Below are 25,936 nucleotides of genomic sequence, written 5' to 3' on the forward strand. Positions count from 1 at the left end.
GCTTGCCTGTATGCTCCTTTATTTATTCATATTTATACAAATATTTGTATACTGCAATCTGATAAAAAATATCAAAGTGGGTTACAATAAAAACACAAAAATTAAAACATAATTTTAACGTGTGTACAACGAAGCACCTGTCTATCCCTCCACTCCACTGCCAATTTGCAGAAAGACTACAGTTTAGGGCTCAGAATAAAGTATCGGGAGGTGGCCACATATATTATTTTGTGACCAACAAAATTATGTGACAAACCTGATATTTCTCAGGCAAAATGTGAGTTTCTCTGAGCTTGGGATGGATGGATGGATCTTTCCAGCATTTCAGATTCACTTAACCTCATCAGTCTTCTGTCCTGTTTCTGCATCCATCTGATTTTTTAAAAAAAGCATAAGCCCCACATTATTTTTGTGTTGTTTTTCACAATGTTTATCCTGAAATACACATTTTCTGCATGCATTTTATCTTGAAATATACATTAGTGTGTGCATTTCAACCTAAAATGAGTAATTTTTTTACACATTTTGGTATGGTTTTGGTGCCGTGAACTGTATTGCAGAAGTCAGAAGAGTACAGAAACCAAAGGCTAATGGCACTCTGATCCATGTACTAGTCTAGGAAGTGTGAATCAGTTCTCTAGAAAATGTAGGCCAAATGAAATCCTCAAACACTAGGCCGAATCCAATTGTTGTCTGGAGCAGAGACCCTCCTCCATCCTAATCTATGTATGACTTCTTGTGGCTTGCTCAGAGCTGGGCAGGCCCTCTCAGAGGACCAGAGAGGTCCAGGCCACTTCCAGCTTTTGAGACTCCTAGAATTAATAAAAGTTAAAAATTACAACATACAAAATCAAAATAAAGCACTATGTTTTATTATTTCACAAATTCCAATACGCATTAAAACACAGGAAGCTACCTCATACTGCGTCAGACTGGTCCATCTACCTCAGTATCGTCAGCATTGACGGGCAACAGCTCTCCAGGGGTTCAGGCAGGCATCTTTTCCAGCCTTACCTGGAGATGCCAGGGATGGAATCTAGGACCTCCTACATGCAAAGCAGATGCTTTCCCACTGAGCTACAATCCTTCCCCAAGCTTGTGAAATGCCAAAAAAATCAACAAATGTCTAACTTTGAGGCTCCCTTTGAGCTTGAGGCCCCAGCCAAATGGCCCTCCTGCCCCCCCCCCCGATTGGCCCTGCTGCTGGGACTTTGAAGCAGGAGAAGGGAACCCAACTAACTGCGTGTGCATGTGTGTGACCCGGTGGTTTCTGAGCTTCCTGTTGAAAAGTCCTTGCAACACGGAAGTTCGCTCTGGGTGAGATCGTGGAACAGTAAGCCCCAAGTCATCTTGACGGCTACGATGAGCCGGAGGTCCAAACCAGGAGCCCGAGGGCAGCAGGAGAACGTGTCCTCATGCCTACTTGAGGACCATGAGAACCAGCAGGTGTTTGAGCTCTTGGGCAGGAAATGCACGGTAATTCTGTTTTTGCTCTGGGGGAAGACAGGCCTTAGCAGCAGACCATAGAGCTTCCCTGGAATGGGGGCAGGAAGGAGCTTCTCACAAGGCTTCCAAAAGTGGTTGTATGCTGGGATTTGATTGCTACATTTGGGGGATTCGGTGGATACAGAGCCCTGAGTATGGTTTGGCAAGAGAGAGCGCAGGTGGCCTTTGGCAAGTCTCTTTCAGCCTGACTTCCCTCCCAGTGTTTTGAGGATAGATGAGAAAGTGCTTGAAAAAGAAGACAATTAGTAAGAGAGTAAGTAAGAAAACCTTTGCTGGATCAGAATTAAGGCCTGTCTAGCAGAGCGTCCCCACAGTAGCCATTCAGATGCTCAATGGGAAGTCCACAAGCTCAATAGCACTCTCCCCACTGTGTTCCCCAGCATGCTACCTCCGACAGCGGAGATGGAACATAGCCATTGTGGCTAGTAGCGACTGACAAGTATCCTCCTTGAATTTGCTAATCCCCTTTTAAAGCCACCCAGGTTGGTGGCCATCAATACATCTTGTGGGAGTGAATTCCGCTGTTTAACTATGTGCTGTATGAAGGCTTCCTTTATCTCTCAACATTCAGCTTCATTGGATTACTCCGAATTCTAGTATTATGGGAGAGAGAGATGGGGTAGTTACTCAGATGCTGACAGACAGATATTGGGAAATTGGTGCTTGGGAAGATAACAGGGGGCTTGGAATGGAGATATATATGGCCTAATGTGGGCATAGGCTGCAATAGCTCAGATGACCATCTCTCCCAAAAATAACACTCAGCTTATTTCTCATTTGAATTTGTTAATCAGTCTAAATACTTGCATACTTAAATTGATAATTGACTAGCATTGTTTTACAAATAAGAGGATCCCCTGATCAGGACAGTTTAAAAACAAGCAGATGGCAATTCTACAGGCTTAGGTTGCTTAACAGTAATTTTCTCCCTGCATCCTTAATCTCCTCCATCTTCCATATTGAAGCAATTGGAGGTCTCGGTCTGAACAACTTGATTTGTAAAGCGAGAATACTGCTGTTCTTCGTTTATAGGCTGCCTTGTCTGCAGGAAATGGGGGAAGAAAACCACTTCCTCAAAAGGCCCAGTGTGATGGTTTGGGCAGTGATGACATACAGCCAGCCCTGTAGTGGGAGTGCAGTCATAACTGCCCTCAGTAACGTTGAAAGCAAACCCTTTCACCTGACTTGAAAATATTGGGCTAGAATATGAAGGGAATATCCTTGGTTGTAAACAGATATGTGGCCTGCAGTTGCTAGGTAACATCCTGTCAGTAATTCTGAGAGATGTTACGTCCAGCATATCTGTTACAAATTAGTTCAACTAATGTGATTTCCTCCCAACTTCTGTAAATCCGTTGAGAATCTGCTGAGAACAGAAATTCTTTCTGTTGAGAAAGGATTTAGAGATCCTTTTCCTCCTTTGTGGATAAATAATAATAATATAACTTTAATTTATAGGCCGCCTATCTGGCCGATGGCCACTCTAGGTGGCATACAATAAAACATGATAAAATACAATAAATAAGATATAGTCAGTACAGTACAATACAGAATTACAATATAATAAATTATCAACATTTCAGTACAGTGGCTAGTTCACCTTAGAGGTCTCAGAGGCTGTAAAAGCCAGATTGAAGAACCAAGTCTTCAAGACCCGGCGAAATATTTCCAGGGAAGGGGCATGTCGAAGATCTATTGGGAGGGAGTTCCAGATCGAGGGGGCCGCCACAGAGAAAGCCCTCTCCCGAGTCCTCACCAACCTAGCTACTTTAGTTGGTGGGACTGAGAGAAGGCCCTGTGTGGCAGATCTCGTAGGGCGGCACAATTTATGACGGTGGAGGCGCTCCATCAGATATACAGGGCCCAAACCGTATAGGGCTTTAAAGGTTAATACCGACACCTTGAATTGAGCCCGGAAAATGACTGGAAGCCAGTGTAGATTGTAGAGCACTGGAGTAATATGATCGTACCGGCGGCTATTTGTAAGTAAACGAGCCGCCGTATTTTGTACCAGCTGTAGTTTCCGGACTGTTTTCAAGGGTAGCCCCACGTAGAGCGCATTGCAGTAGTCTAAACGAGAGGTGACCAGAGCATGCACTACGAGTGGGAGCAGGTGAGCAGGAAGATAGGGTTGCAGCCTTCAAATGAGATGCAATTGACCCCAAGCTGCTCGACACACCAATGAAACTTGGGCCTCCATAGATAGCTCGGAATCAAGGATCACTCCGAGACTGCGGACCTGATCCTTCAGGGGCAATTTTACCCCATTAAATGTCAGGTCGATGTTTCCTAGTCTTCCCTTGTCTCCCACAAGCAGTACTTCAGTTTTATCAGGATTCAGCTTTAGCCTGTTTCTTCCCATCCATCCACTCACAGATTCCAGGCACTTGGACATGGTTTCCACAGCCAACTCTGGTGAGGACTTAAAAGAGAGGTAGAGCTGAGTGTCATCCGCATATTGGTGGCACTGCAGCCCAAACCTCCTGATGATGGTTCCCAGCGGTTTTACATAAATGTTAAATAGCATGGGAGAAAGGATAGAACCCTGTGGCACACCGCAGTTGAGGGGCCAAGGGTCTGAAACCTCGTCTCCCAATGCCACGCTGTTGTCTACCGGAGAGAAAGGAACGGAACCAGTTTAATACTGTACCTCCTATTCCTAATCCCTCCAGACGATCCAGCAAGATACCGTGGTCGATGATGAGGAACCTGTGTCAACCTTTAGATATTACTAGACTACATCTCCAATCATCCCTGACCATTGGTGATGCTGGCTGGGCCTGATGGGAGTTGGAGTCCAACAACATCTGGAGGGCCACCAGTTCCCCATCCCATGCCTATTTACTGGTTTTAATTTTAAATATAGCTGAGACATGTCATTGTGAAACATGGTGTTTTGCTTTCTTGATTCCAAATTATAACTTCCACAAAACATGACTTGTATCCTAGGATAAGTTTATTTATTTATTTATTATTTAATTTGTATCCTGCCCTTCCTCCCAGCAGGAGCCCAGGGCGGCAAACAAAGCGCTAAAAACACTTTAAAACATCATAAAAACAGATCTTAAAATACATTATAACAAAACAGCGTTAAAAACATTAAAAAAAACTTTAAAAAGGGTTAAAAACATTATTAAAAAAACATATTGAGCAATTCTAACACAGACTCAGGCTGCAATAGGTCTCAACCTAAAAGGCTTGTTGAAAGAGGAAAGTCTTCAAAAGGCGCCAAAAAGATAGCAGAGATGGCGCCTGCCTAATATTCAAAGGGAAGGAATTCCACAGGGTAGGTGCTGCCACACTAAAGGTCCATTTCCTATATTGTACAGAATGAACCTCCTGATAAGATGGTATCTGCAGGAGCCCCTCACCTGCAGAGCGCAGTGATCGACTGGGTATATAAGGGGTAAGACGGTCTTTCAGGTATCCTGGTCTCAAGCTGTATAGGGCTTTGTACACCAAAACTAGAACCTTGAACTTGGCGGGTAGCAAATGGGCAGCCAGTGCAATTCTTTCAGTGAGCAGTCTTGCCACCACATTTTGCACCAGCTGCAGCTTCTGGATCAACCTCAAGGGCAGCCCCACATAGAGCACATTACAGTAATCCAGCCTGGAGGTTTCCAGTGCGTGGACAACAGTGGTCAGGCTATCCTGGTCCAGAAATGGCCACAGCTGTCTCACCAGCTGAAGCTGGTAAGTTAATTTAAATAAATTCATGGAAGGAAAGTTTTCTATCTCTTCCTCCCCCTTGCAGCGCCAGTGCCTTTCCAGAGGGTTCGAGGTGGTGGTTCTTGAACAATGTGGGATGGGATTCAGACAGCATCTGGGTAAGGGGAGAATTGGATGTTTGGGGCAATTCCCCCCAACAGCAACATCCCATCCTATATTGTTCAGGAGGGATCCCCAACCCTCTAGATAGGCATTTCAGGGCACAGGTGGCTTCAAGGAAGGGGAGGAGATGGGGAACTTTCTTTCCATGAACTTCCATAAATTACCTTATTGTAGGATCCAAGCCAATTATTGTTCCATATTTTGCCATAGTTCATGCCAAACATCCATTATTTTGTGGTGCTGTTTTAACTTCTCCATGGTCACTCCATATATCAGAATAAAATTTGGCAGATCGGTTGTAACGGTTGCACATGCGCCAACCTCCTTGGATTTATTTGTGGGAAACACTTCCCCATTTACACTTCCTTGGCAGTCACATCTTCATTAAAATTAAAATCCCCAAAGAATGGGGGTAGGACAGTCAAACATGAGCAAGATATATATATATATATATAATTTGTTTAAAGGGAATATAGTACACTCCAAGACATAGCTACTCCAGCTGAGTTCTATAGGATTTACTCCCAGTCTAGGTTAGTGAGTATAGGAGTGTGGCCATAGTGTACATAAGATATATGGGTCTGAATGTGATCTCACTTCCTGTGGTGCAGAGACAAAATGACAATCCTTCACAACAGGCTGGGGAAATGTTTTCAGCCCAAGGGTGGGCCAGAGGGAAAAGTCAGAGGATCCTCCATGATCACCTCCTTCTTCATCCTGCATCCAGGCCAGCAAGAGACATCACTGCTGTTTAAAAACACATTCTAGCTAGGCAAAAGCACTTGGGGAGGGCATGGAAGTGGTTCGATTAGGTGTGTGGCCTACCCTGGGGAGTGATCATCCCACTCCGGCTTACAGAACGGAAGTGTGTGGTGCCTGGTGAGCCAATTTACAAATATTAAAAATAAATTATCAACATATCTGGTCACTGCCAGAGCTTGGAAAAGTTACTTTTTTGAACTACAACTCCCATCAGCCTGCTCACTGAATGTGTGAGCTGGATTATAATATTGTTCCTCACAGCAAACAAGAAAAGTGTCAGGGGCACAAGGAAGCATCAGAAAGTTGCTGCCAATCACTTCAATTATATTGAGAAGAGTTGTTGTCACCCAGTTTAAAGAAGATGATAATGTCCATACAAGTAAAAGAATAGTTTTGAAGGGGGGGAAAGCGTACTTCCTTTGTTTTGATATGGTGCATCCTGCATTGTGTATCCATCAAACAGCAGGCTCGGTCTTAGAAGAGACATCCTCTTCTGTGCAAGAGAGTGAGGGGGAAATGCTTCTTTGAAGATGGTGCTTGTTACCATTTGCGTTAAGTACCTCTGTTCAAACAAGTAGCATCTTTTAAAACGTGCCAGATTCATCAGGTTTGCCGTGTTAGTCAACTGAAATATTTTGTCATTTGAAATGTCTAACTGATCCATTGACAAATTATGTTCTCTCTCCTGAGGCAAGGTGGGGAGATTGATTAAAGTCCAATCGTTAGATTGTGATTTTTGGGGAGCCTTGCCCCACTGTCACACGTTATCCTTGGCTCAAGTAGACCATTAACTTGCAGCTTGTTCTCTCCTGATAGACTATGGTCACAACTGTGGCCCAACTCTTCCTGGCTTTGCCCCAAGGCAGCAGAAATTGGTCCAAGCAGGGCTGTGGAGTCCTGTGTTTTGTGAAGGATAATCCCAGACGTTCATACTTCATCCGCTTCTATGATCTAAAGGTACCAACTCGCTGGCTCCATCGTGACCCCCTCCTGCACCCCATTTTTACCAGTTGCATACGCACACCAGTAGTAATAAAAGACCACCTCCTGTCAAGCTGCTAAGCCCCACCCCTCTTTTATTACTACTCACACCTATAGCAAATTCACTAGAATGAATTCATGTTGAGTTTGTAGCCATGGCAAGCTGGAGCCAAGGCTAGCAAGGAAACAGTTTAACCACGAGCCCAGGTCTGAATGACACAGAACTAAACCTTGGCTTAACTCAGTGCAGCACAGGCGTTAAAAAGGCCAAGGAGAAGCGAAGCAGCTGCAAGTTCCTCTCTGGGAGCCCCCGTGTTCATGTGGTCCTGGTAAGTCATAGTTTGGCTTACTGTGATGTGCAAACCAGGCCAACAAATGCCAGGGGAGGGAGTTGCACTCAAAAAGTTTTTTTTTTTTACAGATTACAAAATGGTATACGTATCAGGGGTGGGGGAAATATTTGATTCAGTTCACATTTAAAGGCAAACCCATTTAATTCACACTTTCTGAAACAATATGCAACCCAAAACATAGCCACTCTTCAAAATCCACACTTCTCTGAGTATTCCAGTGCAGTTCTCCAGCCAAGTAATGCATACAAAAATGCCTATACTAGGGTAAAGTGTGCATAAAAATCCATATATTTATGAAAACCACATTAACATACACAATGCGTTATATTAGGGGAAATTGTTTTGCAAATATGTGTATATTAAACAGAATGGTATATACAAACATGTGTGTTAGAAGATATTCACATTAAAATGCTGATGAATGTTCGTGAGGACTTTAAACTGATATGGAAATGTGGACAGCTGAATTTAATATGGGAAAATTGAGAAGCTGAGAGAAACCAAAATTGACAGATTTTCCCATCACTAGTCACAAATTATATCACAGGCACTAGCCATTATGGCTCCAAAATCATGGACATGTTAACGGAGATAAGTATCTTATTATTTACATTTATATCCTGCCTGTCTTCTGTCATGGAACCCGCGGTGTTATACATGAGTTCCCATGCATCCAGACACTGACCAAACCTAGAGCTACATAGGTTCAGCCAGGTAGTGGCTGCATATTCCAGCAATATCCTGGATATCCTGAGCATTACACTTGCTCAGTTTCTATGCTGTTTTAGACACATAAAGAACAAGTGCAGCTGCTCCCATCATGCTGAATTTGGTTCCAAGGACTAGACCAAACTGAAGGAGTCTTGGCGCAAATCCTAACTGTAGTTGTAGGTCTTTCTGTTTTTTTAAAATCAGGAAGTATGTAGACATGGATACAGGTAGGAAAAGCCAATTGTGAGTTAATGGGTGTTTGTGCCTCCTTTGTCCCTTTGTTTCAGGATAGGAAGATGACCTGGGAGCAGGAATTGTACAGCCAGCTGGTCTATATTGCTCCCACCTCTTATTTCCACACCTTTTCAGGAGATGTGAGTATTGGGGTGGGTGGGTGTGAATATGTGCATCCATGCATAGGATTCTTAGAATGTCATATGACTCTGCTGGAGGGAAAGGTCAAAGACTGGAGAAGAGAGGCACCTGCACATCAGAAAAATAAAGGAGGTGTTTGCACATCCTGCTATGTTGTGTACAAGAAAATGATGCTTGCAGAGACAGAAGCATTTTTGTTTTGTTGCTGTTCATGAAATTCAAAATACAAATTCAGACATTTCTTTCTAAAAAATGTTTCTTTCTAAAAAATGTTATGTCTTCATACGTAATATTTTGAGTATATAGCCTGCAATCAACAATAGTTGCTGTTTGTGGCATTTTTGTGTCTTAACAGTTGCAGTATATAAATTCCAATAACAACAGTTCCCTGTGGCTGGGAATTGCAAGGGAAGATTGGTAGTGATGGAAAGATGCTATCTGTACTGATCTCAGTGAGGAACCCTTTAAAAACTTCTGAGACACACAATGTTTCCCAGAAGACTGTCTGAAATCCAATAGGCTAGGTGTAGTTTAGCTCTTGTTTTATATATATATATATATATAAAAGCTTGGGGTTAGGGTTAACTAGCCCTTACCTGATTATTTTTGTTATTGGAGGTAGGATCTTTTAGCTGTCTGATTTCACTTGGTCTGTTGCATTTGTGGTTTGGTTTTCTCCTTATTTAACAATAGCTTTTGATAATATTGGATGTTTTAAACTCATTTCTAGCTGCATCAACTATATGTCACATAGAGGTTTCGGCATATGATGAATAATTATTTAAATAAATAACAACCTGGGTAAAGTCCAGCTACTTCTGCTGAGATGTTGAGCTGTGATGGACTCAGTGAGGGAGTTGGAGTTATATAGGGTTCTTGCTAAGAAAGGCAGTGGCAGTCCTTATCCCAAAGGTGTTGCACTTGGATTGCTTACAGGAGTGCAACGTGGGGCTCAACTTTGCCAACAAGAGCGAGGCACATGCTTTTCAACAAATGGTGGAAGAGAAGATCCAGAAGAGGAACCAGAGGATGGGTAGGTGGGACTTCCAAGCAAGGTGCTCTGACAGAAGAAGAGGGGGAATACATTTCTCTCTGGAGCCCTTTCCTTTAGGAAACTCGTTGTGCCTGTTTCAGAATGATGGCTCTTGGAAATGACGACTAGGCTGTGGGTTTGCAACTCGGGCAAATTATCCCTTGCAAACAAATGTGCACAAGGCAGAAAAAGTGACTGCTTTTTCTGAAGCAGAGCAGTTTGGGGAGGGTCCTTTATTTGAACAAAAAGCTGTGGCTGGTAAGGGGGTGCTTAGCCCTTTCTTACTATCCATTTTTCCATTCTAAATTGAACCCCCCCTCCAAAGTGTCTTCCCCTCTATGTAGTTCCAAATGCATACCCAAAAAAGCGGGGGGCGGGGATAAAAACATTAATATACACGTCATTTAAAAAAAACACCAAGAACATAATATACACTTCAATCCCAGAATGGCTGTATGGAAAATAAAATGGTCTCTGAGAATACAGAATCCCTGGTTCAGGCTAATTCAGTTATGGGGGTACAGTTTTAGGTGTATCCACCAGTGCCACCTTCACCAACCTGGTACCCTCCAGATGTTTTGGACTACAACTTCCATCATCACCAACCAGCACAGCTGTGCTGACAGGGAATGATGAGATGAGAGTTAAATACTCCAAAATATCTAGAGGGCACCAGATTGGCAAAGGCTGCACTTGTATGATGCAAGAGACCCAGATGCCACAGGGACACCAGCCTGTTGCTAGTATTACATTGGAAAGAACTCCCCCTAGTGGGGAGAGACTTATGTTCCATGTTTTGGATTCCTTTACAACCTAATTGGTCCTCATCATTTTCACAGCTCTCTCTGTATATGCAGCTGCATTTTATCAGTTCATCTTTACTATCTCAGACTTGAAACCGTGTCTTTAGATGGTTGCATGCATGCTGATAACCATGCACAGAACTGCATACAGAACACTTTGTTTTGCACAACTCTGCAAGTAGGGTTCCAAGTTTCAGGGTTTTGATCCCAAACCTCAGAGGTCAATAATCCTACACAAGCCATCAGTTAAGGCAGGGGTAGCCAACGTAGTGCCTTCCAGATGTTGCTTGACTCCAACTTCTATCACCCTTAGCCCTCATGGCCAATGTTCAGGGATGATAGGGGTTGTAGTCCAACAACATTTGGAGGTCACCACACTGGTCACACCTCAGTAAGAAGGAGAAGCTTGTTGTTGTCTTTAAAAACAGCATCCCACCAAGTGCCACTGGGCTCTGCCTCCTCCTCCTCCTTCTGACTCCATCCTCAGGAGACTTGGAAATCCTTGCTCCAAAAGTAGCATTTTGAGTTATTCTACTGGTCTGCAAAATGATCAATCTTTGGTTCTTCATGTGCATTGCATCATGGGAACAAATCTTCTTTGAGAAAGGGCTGTAACTCAGTGGGAGAGCACATGCTCTGCATGCAGAAGGTCCCATGTTCAGTCCTTGACATCTCCAAGTTGGTGTGGCTGGGAAAGACTCCTTTTGCCAGTAAATGCAGAGATGCTTCTGAGCTAGTTGGATAAAACGTCTGATTCTGGTATAAGGCAGCTATTTATGTTGCCACAAGACAAAGCAGCCGTAGCTGGAAGTCTGCTTGGATTGCCTCAGAACTCTGGCCATCATGTGCTGAGAGTTATCTAGGCTCTCAGATTGGATTGCTGTCAGGATCCAGAACAACTAAGGACATAAGAAGAGCCTGGCTCAGTAAGCGTAAAGGCCTATGTAGCCCAGCATAAAATGCAATATTATAAAATAATATCAAAAATTTAATATATATATAAACAAACAATATAAAATCCTTATGGGTGTTCTCATATAATAGTACACAAATGGCCAAAAAAATATTTGTAAACAACTCATTATCCATACATAATAAAGAACAAAATATACAATATGGTCACAACAATGTCAATATGAACATAAAGGGCAACTTTTTAACAATGGCCAATATACATAACTCAATGCCCATGACATGCAAAATGTATAGCAAAGTTGCTTGTTTTTATTCAAAGCATCTTCCTCCTCTGCTTTTTATAGAATATGGGCTTGGTGGCAAGAAAAATGAGGTGGAGGTATAGGTGAGGAAGAGAGAGTTGGGGGGGTTGTATGGTTAACGGTAAATAGGTAGAGGATATGAAGAACAGACATGCTAGCATGCAGTGTGTAGGAGTTCTGTTCCCTGAACTCTAGTCTAGACTTGGCATGCAAACTTGTTACCAGAGCCATGAGGATTAGACATAGACACCTCAATGGAATCCTCAAGAATTTAACGTTTTCACAAAGTACCAAATTCCACCCATGTGGAGATGAGGAAGAGTGGATCAGTCTGCATTTGTTTATTTACTTAATTATATTTATTTATAGCTTACTACAGAAAGTTTGTCTCAAAGCAACTTGCAGTTTTATTTTATTTTTCAGCATTTGATGAAGACCAAGGGTCACATCCACACTGTACATGGCTTTTCCAAAGAATCCAGGGCGCTGTAATTTACCCCTCACAGAGCTACAAATTTCCAACACCCTTAAACTACAGTTCCCAAGATTCTTTGGCGGGGAGCCATGTGCTTTAAATGTATAAAGGCAAAGGTGTCCCCGCACTTATAGTGCGAGTCGTTTCCAACTCTTAGGGTGACGTCTTGCGACGTTTACTAGGCAGACCGTATATATGGGGTGGGATTGCCAGTTCCTTCCCTGGCCTTTCTTTACCCCCCAGCATATGCCAGGTATAGTGTGGATGTAATTTTCCCTTATAAATTCAGCGGCGCCCACAGCAGAATGACCCCAAACTAACATATCAGAAGACATCCGTTGAGCAAGGTTCCATGTAGGCCAGCATCCTGTTTCTAATAGGTGCCAGATTCTTCCAGCAACCACACAAACAGGGCATGAACCCAATACCCCTCATCACAAATCTTTCCCACTTTTATAGACAGACAGCCGCCGCCACCACCACCACCTCCTGTCAATGAAGGTATGTATCTCTCCCCACTTCCAGCCACAATATCCCCATAATATTTTGTATATAATCAAAGCAAAGGAGGGGTCGAAGGACAACCTTTTTTTTCTGTCAAGGGCTGCATTTCCTGGCTGCATGCTAGCTGTGGGTGGGTTTGAAGCCAATGGTAGGTGGAGCCAGAGCCAAAAGTGGACTGAGGCTCCACCCCTTTCCTCCCTCTCTCTTTTTGCCACACCCTTTTCTCCCTCTCCTTATCACACCTTATCACACGCCCTTTTTCTTTCTTTGCCTCCTCCTTGCTGCAAAAGGGGACAGACTGCTGTTCTTACCAGAGGCCTTAAATCGCTTGCAGAGAGCTTTTGAAATTAGGCCGAGGGCTGCACAGAATAAGGGTGAGGGCCACCAGTTGTCCACTCCAGGTCTGAGCTATTAGTGCAGGGGGGAAAACCTGTTTGATCATCAGAATTTGCCAGTAAGCTGTGTTGGTTGTAGACTTATCCTAGTTGCCAGAGAAAGGTGGGAAAGCATTGCTCTAAGGACACCTGAATCCTGAGGGATTGTTGTAGAGCACGTGGACAGCAATGCTGGCTGTGACAAATTTTCAGCAGCTCCAGCAGGGAATTGTCCTGGGGCAGTTGGTGGTGAACTATCACTAGGGATGTTGGAGAATTCCATCAGAGTGGAAATTGCCAGTATTTCCATGTTCGTCCATCAGGAATGGACGAAATCACACAAGCAATTTTTTTGTGTGTGTGAAAATGTTATATACATAATTATGTTGTTTTCTGAATTTTTTGACATTTCCCTTCCATTTAAATTCATTGAAATGAATTATATACTTAATTACATAATTAAGTTCATTTCAGCCATAGTGGATAGTTAAATGAATAACATCAGTTTTAGTTGAAGCTGAACTGTAAGAGAACAGAAACAATGCTGATTGCAATGAACTCAGGATGGGATGGAAATTGCTGCCTCTTTGCATCCCTAACTAGTCTCTTTGCCTCTGTTAGACAGAAAAGCAAGTCTCCTACATACCCCATCTCCTGGGATTGACTCAAATGGTAAGCGGCTTACAGAACCTCTGTTTGCTTGTTCTTTGTTCATTTATATAAAATATACCCATATCCACAGCTACAACTTCACAAGGCAGCTGACAAACACAGCATGAAAACAGAATGGCAATAAAATACAAAACATTCAATAACATATACATAAAAAATGGATAGCAGCAAAAGAGCTCTCAGTGCAACAGTCATAAAACGTAAGTCCTTAAAAAAAAAAACCCCAAAGAGATACAAGATCACTAAAATGCTCTTTTATAACAGAGGTAACAACCTGTGGTGGGTGCGTGGGCCACAGTGTGAAATTTCCCCGTTCTCTCCAACAAGTAACATTTCAAAACTGTACGTTGCAACAATACATAAATTCCCAAACAAACAAGATCACCAATTGTTCTAAGAGTTGTGCACCCCATAGTGGAAACCCCTGTTCATGGCGCTACACCACCTGCTGAAGGGTATCTCCTCTCTGTCATCACCACTTTATTTGTACACTGCCTTCTGTCTCTGTCTCTGTCTCTGTCTCTCATGCTCCAAGTAGATTTCTCCTTATGCAATGGAAGGTTTCCCCTTCTAAGGGTTCCCTTAACCCTCTGGATCAGGTTTGAGGAGGGTGTGGGGTGCATGAGGGGGAAGCAAATGGAAATCCTTGTGTTGACAGGACATGGTAGTTGAATGGAAAAAATGGAAACGGACTGCCTTCAAGTCAATTCCAACATATGGTGACCTTATGAATAGGGTTTTCATGGTAAGCAGTATTCAGAGGGGGTTTACCATTGCCTTCCTCTGAGGCTGAGAGGCAGTGACTGGCCCCAGGTCACCCAGTGAGCTTCATGGCTATGTGGGGATTCGAACCCTGGTCTCCTAGGTCGTAGTCCAACACCTTAACCACTACACCACACTGGCTCTCTATAGCTGAATACTGCCCTATAAATGTATCAACATTACACCTTCTGGCAGTAACAAAAATAAAAATGGAGTTTGAACTGTTTCACCTTGGTTCTAGTTGTTCTAGCCATTGCTGCTCTGTCTGCTACAAATTAGCCAAGAATGAAATTAGCCTGGGGAAGTTGAGGCCTTCAAATTTGTCCAGATTAATAATTTGATTCTTGACTAATTCACTATTCCTTTGGCATCACCAATTCAGGCAGCATTAAGGCTTCCAGAGGGGTGGCTGGGATATCTGGAAACCTACACCCAATGCCTATATGAGCCCACCCAATGGGCCTTTCTAGACAACCAAAGGAAAGAAAACAGGATTTTATTCTTTGGCTGTTTGTTCCATCACCAGTGGCTCCATATACTGTCCTTATGTAGGGTTAGAGAGGAGAGCATAGCCTTGATCTTTTAACCTCCCCCCCAACCCCCCCCAGTTCTTTAAAGAGGGAGATGTGTGCTCTTGTGCAAGAGAAAAGAAAAGCTCCCAGAGTAACTTATGTTAAATAAATAAAGGGAGTTGAACAAAGCTAAAGAATAAAAAGGAAGGAAGGAAAAAAAAGGATTGATGACATTGCATGCGTGATAGGGTTTGTGTATGTGGGGGTGCCTGTGTGTAGAGGGAGGGCTGATTTATTGGTGTGGGCCTCGTCATCCTGTCTTATGTTCTCCAAAGGACGTGGTATGCAGCCAAACTCTCTTTCAGTGGCTCTGCCTTTGGCAACTGTTGACATCCAGAATCCAGACATCACGTTTTCCCGCTACCGTGGACTTCCTGTTCCTACTGCAGTGGATAAAAAGAAGGGGAAAAAAAAGATTTCAAAGGCTGACATTGGAGCTCCCAGTGGGTTCAAGTGAGTGCTTCCAAAAGTTATACATATCCCTTGAGACACAGGAACTCGATAGACTAGGACCTCTTCAAACATCAGAAAAGATTCATCACCTTCGTTTTGTTTTTCTGATGTTTTCTCATCAGCCTTGCTTTGCTTTGCACTTGAAACTATCATTTCTTTACTTACACATATGGAAGTTTTCCATGAAACAGTCTGGAAACAACTGGTGTAGAGTAGTGTCGCTGTTGTATTTTGGATGGGCTGGCCCAGTCCTTTTGCCTATCTTGAACAGTAGCTGGTTCTAATGACAGCTGGCAATCCTTTCCCCATGGCAGAGGACTGCCATGTTATGATTCACACATACACGAGATCAAAAGGAAATGTGGTGTAAACACAACTAGGGTGCAAGAAAGTCACAATATGCAGCATTAAGGAGAGTGCAGAGGCAGAGAGGCTTGGAAGGCAGGTCAAGGAGGCTCAAAAGCCTTCATGTGGACTGTCCATGAAGGAACAAGATCCTCATGGGAGTAGTTCTAGCCCCATAGTTTCAAGAGCAAAGGCTCTCTCCTGGGGCTCAGGATGTGGGCTTTCTTCAAGTCTAGGACCAGCACCAGAGCATTATAAGGCTGGGCATTTGCTGGGGCCCCAAGACCAGCAAAGAGCATACTACCCCATTGTCGCTTGGCACAGAGGACCTGTGAAGTTCAGAGCATCTCTCCACCTCTCCCACATTTAGAGGGACCATGCAGGGTGCTTTGCCTGAGATCTCCACAAAATCGTGGGGCCTGCATTGTTCAAACTCAGCTCCATGATGGGGTGTCAAGTTGACTCAGATTATTCCAATCCAGGGCCATCACTCATTAGATGTCTTTTCTGATTTCTTTCCAGGCATATCCAGCACATTGGATGGGATCCCAACAGTGGATTTGATGTACGTAACCACAGTGGTTCATCAGTGGACTTGAAAGAGAGAGGCTGAATGAGGAGAAATTATCGTGAGGTCTCAGATAGGTGTGAGATGAGACTTATGCGTTACTGAAGTCCAGCCAAACGCTGTGTTTATGCAAGTACTTCCTGTTTGCCTCACGCCTGACTGAAAACATGAGGCCTTTTATCTCAAGGTGTGCTTGTATGCTCCAGTTTGAAGGTGTTCTCAGGCCCAGTTCCTGCGCAGGAAAGTTCAGACTGAGGCAAAAGCTAAAAGGAAGCAAGGCTGGCTTAAGAAGAGCAGGTGGTCTTCCTAGTTACTCAGTCCAGTGAGCACATTTGATTTGCAAGTTTCTTTAGCAGCATCACCTGGCCTGGTGCAGCTAGTCTTTTCCCCTCATTTGGCCAGAGCTGAGTGGTGGAGCACTGGCTAAATTCCTGGGGCAAGTGGTGGGGAACCTGTGGCCCTCCAGCTATTGTTGGACTCCAGCTCCCATCAGCTCCAGCCAGCATGGACAGCAGTCAGCGGTAATGGAAGCTGCAGTCTAACATTTTAAGTAGAGACCTTTATCCCAGTCTGCATCTGTATTAGAATTGTTTTTAAGATGTTTTAAATATATTTTTATTGGTTTTTGTTTGCCACCCTGGGCTCCTTTGGGAGGAAGGGCAGGACAGAAATTTAATAAACAAACAAACATTTGAAGGGTCAACATCTGAAGGTTCTCCCTAACCAAGGGAGAGAAGGAATTTCTTTTCTGCCACAATGCCTCCTTTCCCCAGTCCCCTGATTTTTCCTTTTCAGGGATCAAATAGCAGTTTACCTTCACAAACTTACCTGGAACTCAGTAGGGCAGGGAAGGGGAACCCCAGGCCTGGGGCCAAATGCAGCCCTCCAGTCTTATCTGGCTTCAGAACTCAGGCCATGCCCCCTCTCCTCAGGCCACACCCCTTTCTCCACAAGTCTTGCTTCACACTCCAAGTGTTCTGGCCTGGCTGAATAGTGTCCTTGAACATTATTAATGTCTCTTGCTTGCCTAGATGGAGAGGTGTGTGAGTGTCTGTAGAAGCTAGCCTACCATTCAAGGGTAAAGTTAACATCTGTTGGTCCACCCACTTTTGACTGTGACCCTGCCCAGTGCTGACACGTTGCCCTCATAAGATTACCCAGATGGAAAAGTGCAAAAGGTTCTCCACATCTGCTGTAGGGCTTATGGGGAGGACCTGCAGCAAAAAAATAGTAAGCAAGGTAAAGGTTAAATTTCTACACATAATGTGCCACTTATTTGCTCCCAATTACTCCCTTCCTGAAGCTGTTTTGCCCTAATGGAAGTAGCTGCTAGGGTTTTGTTACACATGTTCTTGTAACATTCAGTGCTCCTCTCAGTTGCCTGAAGTAGGTTGTTCAGTGGGATTTCAGAGCTCTAGGATGGCTACTTTTTCCTTTCTATGTGACTAGCAGAAGCTAAATACATTGAAAAATAAGATCAAGGCAACTATGCTTAATTTACACAGCTAATCTGTGTTGTGCAGTGTACATTAAGGCACAGGGTTCCCATAGCACTGAGCTTTGTTAGAGACAGTTTAAGTTTTAAGATTGATTTAGCTGTGAAAAGAGTGTAAGGTGAATGGGACTGTGACTGCACTTAGGTTTGGCCTCTGTAATTTCTTATCTCTTCCGGCTACCTAATTTCATGCTGGAAGGTGGATTCTATCGGTCATGGCATGATGGCAATTATGAAATGAGCAGTTATCCCCATTCAGGCATATTCACTCTAGAAGGCTGGTATTAAACAGCTATGGCAACACATTTCTTAACCATCACCACCACCCAACACACACAACGTCTGTCTGTTTCTATTTCAGGTGAATAATTTAGACCCTGATTTGAAGATATTCTTCTCCCAGGCGGGGATCAGTGAGGCTCAACTGACTGATGTTGAGACTTCAAGGATTATCTATGACTTCATTGAAGGCCAGGGGGGCCTGGAGGCTGTGAAGGAAGAACTGAGACGACAAGGTAAGCTGCTGGAGTGGGAGGGTCTCTCTGACCTCTGGTATCCTTGCCCACCTCTCCTTTGCGGTTGGGTCAGTTAATGGCTGCCTAACTGACACTGCACCCGCGGTTAGAAGGCATGTCCATGTAGATTTTTAAGTTTGGACTTGGATGCACTGATTTGAGTAATAACTGCTGTGCTGCAGAAAACAACAACAACAACAAAGAACCTTGTGTCATCTTAGTTACAGATTTATGATGGCATAAACTTTTGTGTAGTAGTAGTAGAGACTGTCATCAGTGTGCTGATGACATGCAGCTTTATCTCACCTTTTCACCTTCAGCAGGTGTGGTGGTGAGTGTACTGAACCAGTGCCTGGATGCTGACTGGATGAGAGCCAATAAACTGTAGCTTAATTTAGACAGAACAGAGATGTTGTTAGTGGGTAGTTCTTCTGTCCAGATAAGTGGTACTGTAGTCTACATGTTCTGGATGAGGTTGCACTATCTCTGAAGGAGTACTTTTGTAGCTTCGGGGTTCTCTTGGATCCATCACTGTCACTTGAGCAGAGCTTGGAAAAGTTACTTTTTTGAACTACAACTCCCATCAGCCCCAGACAGCATGGCCACTGAATTGGGCTGATGGGAGTTGTAGTTCAAAAAAGTAACTTTTCCAAGCTCTGCACTTGAGGCCCAGGTGGCCTCAGTGGCATGGAATGCCTTCTACCAGCTCTGGCTGGTGGCCCAACTATACCCCTGTCTGGCACGTATAACCTAGATTCAGTCATCTATGCTCTGGTATCCTCCAGGTTAGACTACTGCAATGCACTATGTATGGGGCTACTTTTGAAGATGTTTCAGAAACTGCAGTTAGTACAGAAGGCAGTGGCTAGATTAATGCCAGGAATCCTGATGACTGGACCATATAAGACTTGTCCTGATGCAACTGCACTGTCTGCCTATAATTTCCAAGCCTAATTCAAAGTGGTGGTGTTAACCTATAGGGGTTCTTAACCTCTGGCCCATGGACCCCTAGGGGTTCCATGAGCTGGCAAAAAAAATATTTTTTTCTTCTTTTTCCTGTTACTTTGAAAATTGTCTTTGTAAATATATATATATATATAGTGTGTATGTGTTTAGGTGCATTTTTCTGAGGAGGGGGTCCATAGCTTTCATCAGATTCTCAAAGGTGGCTGTGATCCAAAAAAGGTTAAGAACCACTGTAAGCCTTACATGAGTCAGGATTCCAATGTCTCTTGGAATGCTTCTCTCTGCACTAATCCACCCATGCCCCAAGATTGACATCTGAGGTCCTCCTCTCTGCCCCACTTTCAAGGGAGGCTTGGAAAGTGGTGATGAGGGTGAGGGCGTTTTTGGTTGTACCCCCCATTTATGGAACACTCTCTGCAACAAGGCCTATGTGGCACTGATCTGCTTTTGTTAATTTCTGTGGGGCGGTGTGCTTTTATCATCATACAGATAAATTGTTTTGTATTGCTTTAAAATTTGTACATTTTTGTATTGTATTGTACAGTATTTTGTATTGACTGATGTCCTTTGAGAAAGGCATCTTAAAAATTAATAAATGAAATGAGCAAATGCAGAGTTAGAGCAATGATCCCTAAGTGGCAGATAGTACTTCTGTGCAGAGACATACCTACAGTTATGCCTGTTCCAATGCATCTCCACCCGTTTTCTGAAAATGGGGGCACGTGATACTAGTGAAACTCCACCCCTTTTTAGCCCCAAAGATTTTGCCACTGATAGATCAAACAGTTGCCACTCCAGGTGTGGCCAGTGGAAACACTTTGCTGTAGGCTCAAGCAGAGATAGCGACTGGTCTAACACTTTGCTGTGGGTGGTCCTGAAAGGTCTGAAGTCAGCAGTGAGGAAAGGAGATGTGTCCAGCCAACGGTGGAGTTGCTTCAAAATGCAGCTGGGAAAAACTTGTGCTGCTTTTGAAGCGACTAGTGCGCCCACAGTCTCTATTCTCTCAGTGGCTGGCCAGCTGTCCATGGGAAGCCCACAAGTGGGACTTGGGTTCAACAGCCACTCTCCCCCTGTAATATGTACAGACAGTTATCTATTAAAGCTCTCCACTGGGATTTGAATGTTCATATTTGTCTCTTTTCAGGTCCAAGTCATCCCCCACCCCCACCCCCAAATCGTTCTGGCCCTCTTCCCCCACCTCCAGGACATTGCCGAAGTGGCCCTTTACCACCCATTCCACCTACATCAAACAGGGGAGCTGTCCCCTCCCCACCGCAGCCCTCTCGTGGACACCCCAGCCCTCAGTGGGGACCTCCTCCACCAGTCTCTCGGCCTGGATCAACCCGTCCTCCACCATCTCTGGCTGGGTCAGCTGTGCCGCCGCCACCACCACCTCCTCCTCCTCCACCACCACCTCCATTCCAGAGTTCTGCACCATGCCCCCCTCCACCTCTTCCCTCTGGAGGGCTTAGTTCTTTGGGGACTCAGCCTGCTGTTGCCTCCACGGGGCGTAATGCATTACTGGATCAGATACGCCAAGGGATACAACTGAACAAGGTGAAACATGTTGGAGAGACTCAGTGGATGGCTAGTGCTTAATGTGTTGGATCTGATTTCCTATGTATATATGATCAGGAAGGGATTGTTCTCCTCTGGCCAGGTTGGCTAGAGCTTTGCCTTCCTCTGTGGGCTTGGCTCATAGAATTGCATTCATTAAGAATGTAATTCATCAAATGTGGCAGGAGGATAGCAAAGTTGTGGCAATCTGTGATAATGGAGGAAAGAAATACTGAATGAAAGAAATATGTCACACTTGCTGTTCTCATGAGTCTTCTACCACTTCAAACTGCAGGTGGGGGTTCACATAATGGAATACTGCCCCTATGGAGGAAAAACGTTTCTTACAGCATATCAGAAAGAAAGCTAGGCTAGAACACTTCTCTCTCTAGATTTTATGTGGAAGAAAGTTTTACGTCTGGATGTGATGTAAATCTCCACCCCTGCAGTTTGAAGTGGTATAGCTTAGACATAATAAGCTTACTGCATTAGTGAGGGCTAGGCTTAAATCTTTGTCCATTACCACTGTCCACTGCATTGTGACAATTTATAGTTTTGAGGAGGAACAGATTGAACACAGACAGTTTTGCATAGTTGAAAGGTTCATTTAGTCTGGGTTCTAGGAGCCTTCCACATTAGGAGCCCTAATGACCTCACTTACAATCCCTCTTTGCATTTTAGACACCTGATGTGTTGGAACCACCACAAACTGCACAGAGCTCTGAGGGCCTGGTAGGGGCTCTTATGCATGTGATGCAGAAGAGGAGCAAGGTCATCCATTCCTCTGGTGAGTTTTATTGCACCTGTACATCTCATCTTTTGTCTGCATACTTATAAACAAAAACTTCTCATGCTGTCAAACAGTTTAGCACTTTTGTGCTTATCTGAAAATGTGAGATCTAAGACAGACAGGGTCATTTTACAAAGGGTGAAATTTTGATTCCTGCACTGATCCTTGCATCTGCTGTTGAACAGGTAGAGACAAAGGGTCGTATCCAACACTAGTTCTACTCAAACTAGACCCATTGAAATGAATAGAGATGATTAATATGTTTGTTCATTGGTCTACTCTGAGGACTGGCATTGGATATGCAACCCAAAAGGAGCAGGACAAGCTGAAATAACTGCTGTGCATGGGGTGATGGTAGATTGGATGTACATGGGATGCCCATTCATCCCCCTTGGAAAAAGATGTGCAGGAGCAGTCTTGGACTTGCCTCCTCACACATTGTTGCTCTGTTCTTCTCTACCCACAGATGAAGATGAAGACAATGGAGAGGAAGAAGAGGATGATGAATGGGATGATTGAGTTCAGAAGAAAGTCTGATCCTTCTGTCAACCTGCTGCTGTCTGAATTGCTGTTGGCATTTAATCAGACTGCTACTCTGTTGTTGTCCCCCTTGCAATCTGTTCAGAAATCCAGTAGATGCAGGGGCAGCTCTGCTTTAGCCTCTGCAGCAAAGGGTCATTATTTTCCCATCCTCCAGCATCACTTAGGCCTAAGCATAGTTCTCATTCTCTTCCCTCACCTGTGCACCTGGATGCCTTTGACAGTCTTAGAAAGTGAGGCTGTAATCCTACCTCTTTCAAACCTTCACTCTTGACAATACAACTTCTAATCTCCTGTGTCTAACTTTCTAAGAGCCATATTATCTTTCACTCAGCCCCCTCATCAACCTTTCTTTTTCCTAGCCATATAATCATGTGTATTTTTTCAAGTGGTTCCCCTTTTGAGGCTAACATGCAGGTATGAAGATTATAGGAATGTAAGTAAAACCTCTGTCTTATAAAAAAAAAACCTGTGCATTGTTAACTCACACCAAAATCCTACTTGTCTGAATTATTTGCACACCTTTCTATCTTACTTTAGCTTTTTTGGGGCGGGGGGGTGCAATCTCCAAGCTTCAAGACAGGAATAACTATTTACTTTCAAACATGGTTGAATGCTTTGATTGCAGTATGATTGAGGGGGGGAAATCCAGATTTGACCTCAATGAATATTTTTTATTCTTTTAATTACAGTATTACAGAGAAATGTACTGGAAACTAGAATATTTTAAAAGGCTTGGATCTTAATTTGCTCTTTGCTGTTCTGTTCACACACGGGGGGTGATTTCTGCCAACTCTCCCCTATATCAGCAGCCCCATATACAGTAGGGCCCCACTAATATGGCGGGTTAGGGACCAGGCCCCCGCCATAAAGTGGAAATCGCCGTAAAGCGGGGCCCCATAGACTATAATGGGCCGTGTCGCGAAAAAATGACGCGAAAAGGTCGCAAAACGGCAAAATCGGCTTTAAAACGGGGAATTTCCCCTGCTTGAAAGCTGCCGCATTAGCGGAATGCCGTAATGCAGAATGCCGTAAAGCAGGGCCCTACTGTACCATATCCCAAACCATCTCCAGTGGTCCCCCAACCCCCAGAATCAGAGGGTTTTTTTTTTGGGGGGACAGGATGTTGTAGAAGAAAGTGGAGGTGGGAAAGCCCCATTCTGTGTTCCATTCAGGGGAAGAAAATTGGCTTGGATCTTTGTGTACCTATTGCATAAAATAAGAAAACAAATCTATCTGGAAGACCACAAAAAAATAACTTACGACATTTGGTTTTGAATGGAAATATGGTAGGATAGCATTCAAGTGTGCTGTAGTGGTTAAGGTGTTGGACTGTGACCTGGGAGACCAGGGTTCGAATCCCCACACAGCCATGAAGCTCACTGGGTGAGGTTGAGCCAGTCACTGCCTCTCAGCCTCAGAGGAAGGCAATGGTAAACCCCCTCTGAATACTGCTTACCATGAACACCCTATTCATAGGGTCGCCCATAAGTCAGAATCGACTTGAAGGCAGTCCATCCGTTGTCCAGCATTCAAGTGACTAGTTCTATGGGAAAATCCCAGCTTCACCTTTGATATTTTGACATTGGGGAGAAGAGTCTAGGCAGCCTGCAGAACAGACACAGGATCCTTTTCTTTGAGGGTGCCTCCAAACTGCCACTATTTTGTGGTGGAAATTCAAGTGCATACCGGAACTTTAGGTTTGCACAGTTGGAGTGGATTACAGGGCTCTGTCATCCTAGCACAACAAATCCACTTTTAAAAATTACCAGACTTTCCATGGGTTGGAAAGTGATGGAGAAATGTATGTGTTGAAAAGTGTGGAATGAATGAATGTATGATTAAAGGACGACCTGTAAACATTCAGCAAGGAAATCAGGATGAATGTTTATTGTCATATAACCACCCCACAAACAAATCAGAATGAATGTCCGATAAACACTGGATATAATCTAACCACATAAGCTTTGTGCAAGTGAATCAGAATGAATGCTCACTAGACAGGTTTTCTGGAGAGGACTTGAGTCTCAACCTCTCCCACCCTTCACCTTTTGGGGTCAGAGAATGCTTCCTTTCCATCTTGGCTTATTATTTTGCTCATATTCTGATAGTTCCTGGTGAAGCATAAAAGTAGCACATGCGCTGTGGTGGCAACAGGGATGGGGAAAAATGCTATCTGACATTATAGCTACATTACAAACTTACATTTGTTTCATACCAGTTTAAGTGGCATGGTCTCCCCCTTCAAATTGTGTTGCTATTAGCACCAAAAACAACTGGGGCCAAAGTAAATTCCCCCCCACCCTAGGCTAATAGCAGTGTGAAGAGGAATCTTTATCAGGATTACAGCGGGAAAGAAGGGTTATATCTCCCTCTTCCCTGCTGTGGCTCCTATCACCCACCTCTGTGTCTATTGGTTTTTTTAAAAACTCTGATGTGCTTTCAAGTGACCCATTGTGTCATGTCTAGTTTGGCCCACAGACTGCCTGACTTCTAGTTACTTTAGTCCCTTCTTTCTCTCTACAGGCTCAGCAGCTATGAAGAGATTAAATAATCTCACAGGTTCCCATTAAGCAGTTTTTTAAAAACAAAATTTTATTTTATTTCATTTCACAGACTTAAGTACTTCTGCATACCTAGGGGCCAATATCAAATGTTCCTGTTCCAGTAGTTCAAGATACTTCTGCTTGTGAACTGAAACCCATCCTTTTCCCTCCCCTGCAGCACCCCTCCTCCTCCAAAACAACTGGAGGTTTGAGGGACCCTCCAGGTGAGAATTTAGGGAACACATGGGGGGAAAAGAGGAAGGAAGTCCTGTTGTGCAAGCTGAGTTTCACTTGTGGATCATTGGATACAACCCAAGTATGTAAAAACCACAACCTTATTTTTGGTAGACACATTTCACTTCAATTCTGACAGGCACTCAACCACATGAGTTTGCTATTAGAGGGAATGATGATAGTTTCCAGAGTTGCACAGGGAGAAGATATAATTAATGAACAACCTGTAGCCCAAAGTCCTGGATCTCACTGTGGTTCTTGGTGCAACTGGAGGACCTTCCTGGATGCAAGCAGGACTCATATATTTACCGCAGCAGGGAACAACAGAACTGTAAAGGGAAACCAGATGATTGTCCAGATTGCGACCTGCCAACCCTTGTTTTTATTGTCACTTTTTTTCTTTGCACTATTGTTGAAGACATAAGTTGTGCTTTTCAGGGTGTTAGAAATGATATATTTTAAAGGTAATATATCAAAATCTTTTGAGGAGGCTTGCCTTGATCTTATGGAAGGCTCCTTCACTATAAGGCTTCAGTTTGTCTGGTGGCAAGTATTGGGTAGAATCTAGATCAGCTTTTCCCAACCAGTGTGCCTCCAGATGTTGTTGGACCACAACTCCCACCAGCCTCAGCCAGCATTGCCAATGGCTGAGGCTGATGGGAGTTGTGGTCCAACAACATCTGGAGGCACACCAGTTGGGAAAGGCTGATCTAGATAATCCCTGGTGAGCATTAAGTAACACTTTATTTATTTATAAAAGTATTTATATAGCACCCTCTTGCAAAACATCAGTGTGGCTTACAGCAACATAAAAACATTTAAAAGCAAAGTTCAGTTCAGGAGAGTATGAAGCTCTCACACTGCATACTAAAAATAACAACACAATATTCTCTGTGTTGCAGAGAGCAGCCTGTAGAGGCAGATCAGGCAAAGAAAGGCTGGTCCTGGGAAATGAGGCAGGGGAGGATAAACATGTCAACAGAGGAATGGTGATCC

At 43.8% G+C, this 25,936-nt stretch overlaps 1 protein-coding gene across 2 annotated transcripts; it reads left to right on the plus strand.

Moving 5' to 3' along the window:
* The first annotated feature begins 1,308 nt into the window (after window positions 1–1,308).
* On the plus strand, window positions 1,309–22,644 carry WAS (WASP actin nucleation promoting factor). 2 transcript variants are annotated; one of them, XM_061621674.1, is made up of 12 exons: window positions 1,309–1,476; window positions 6,916–7,056; window positions 8,432–8,518; window positions 9,456–9,552; window positions 12,507–12,548; window positions 13,547–13,597; window positions 15,207–15,384; window positions 16,252–16,294; window positions 18,154–18,307; window positions 20,418–20,830; window positions 21,512–21,617; window positions 22,087–22,644. In XM_061621674.1, the coding sequence occupies exons 1-12, from the start codon at window positions 1,363–1,365 to the stop codon at window positions 22,137–22,139; spliced, it is 1,479 nt and encodes a 492-aa protein (XP_061477658.1). In that variant the 5' UTR covers window positions 1,309–1,362; the 3' UTR covers window positions 22,140–22,644. The 2 variants fall into 2 exon arrangements, with proteins under 2 accessions (XP_061477658.1, XP_061477659.1); XM_061621675.1 differs by lacking the exon at window positions 13,547–13,597.
* Window positions 22,645–25,936: the final 3,292 nt, after the last annotated feature.

The sequence above is a fragment of the Rhineura floridana genome, chromosome 3 (genome assembly GCF_030035675.1).
Source record: "Rhineura floridana isolate rRhiFlo1 chromosome 3, rRhiFlo1.hap2, whole genome shotgun sequence".
Lineage (NCBI taxonomy): Eukaryota > Metazoa > Chordata > Lepidosauria > Squamata > Rhineuridae > Rhineura > Rhineura floridana.

What these genes read in the sequence shown, in the direction of transcription:
- WAS (XM_061621674.1), top strand. Translation starts at nt 1,363, where the DNA reads ATGAGCCGGAGGTCCAAACCAGGAGCCCGAGGGCAGCAGGAGAACGTG. An exon ending in GAAGAGGAACCAGAGGATGG is followed by an intron (nt 9,553 to 12,506) that starts GTAGGTGGGACT and finishes CCACTTTTATAG; the next exon opens with ACAGACAGCCGCCGCCACCA. An exon ending in CAAGGTCATCCATTCCTCTG is followed by an intron (nt 21,618 to 22,086) that starts GTGAGTTTTATT and finishes CTCTACCCACAG; the next exon opens with ATGAAGATGAAGACAATGGA.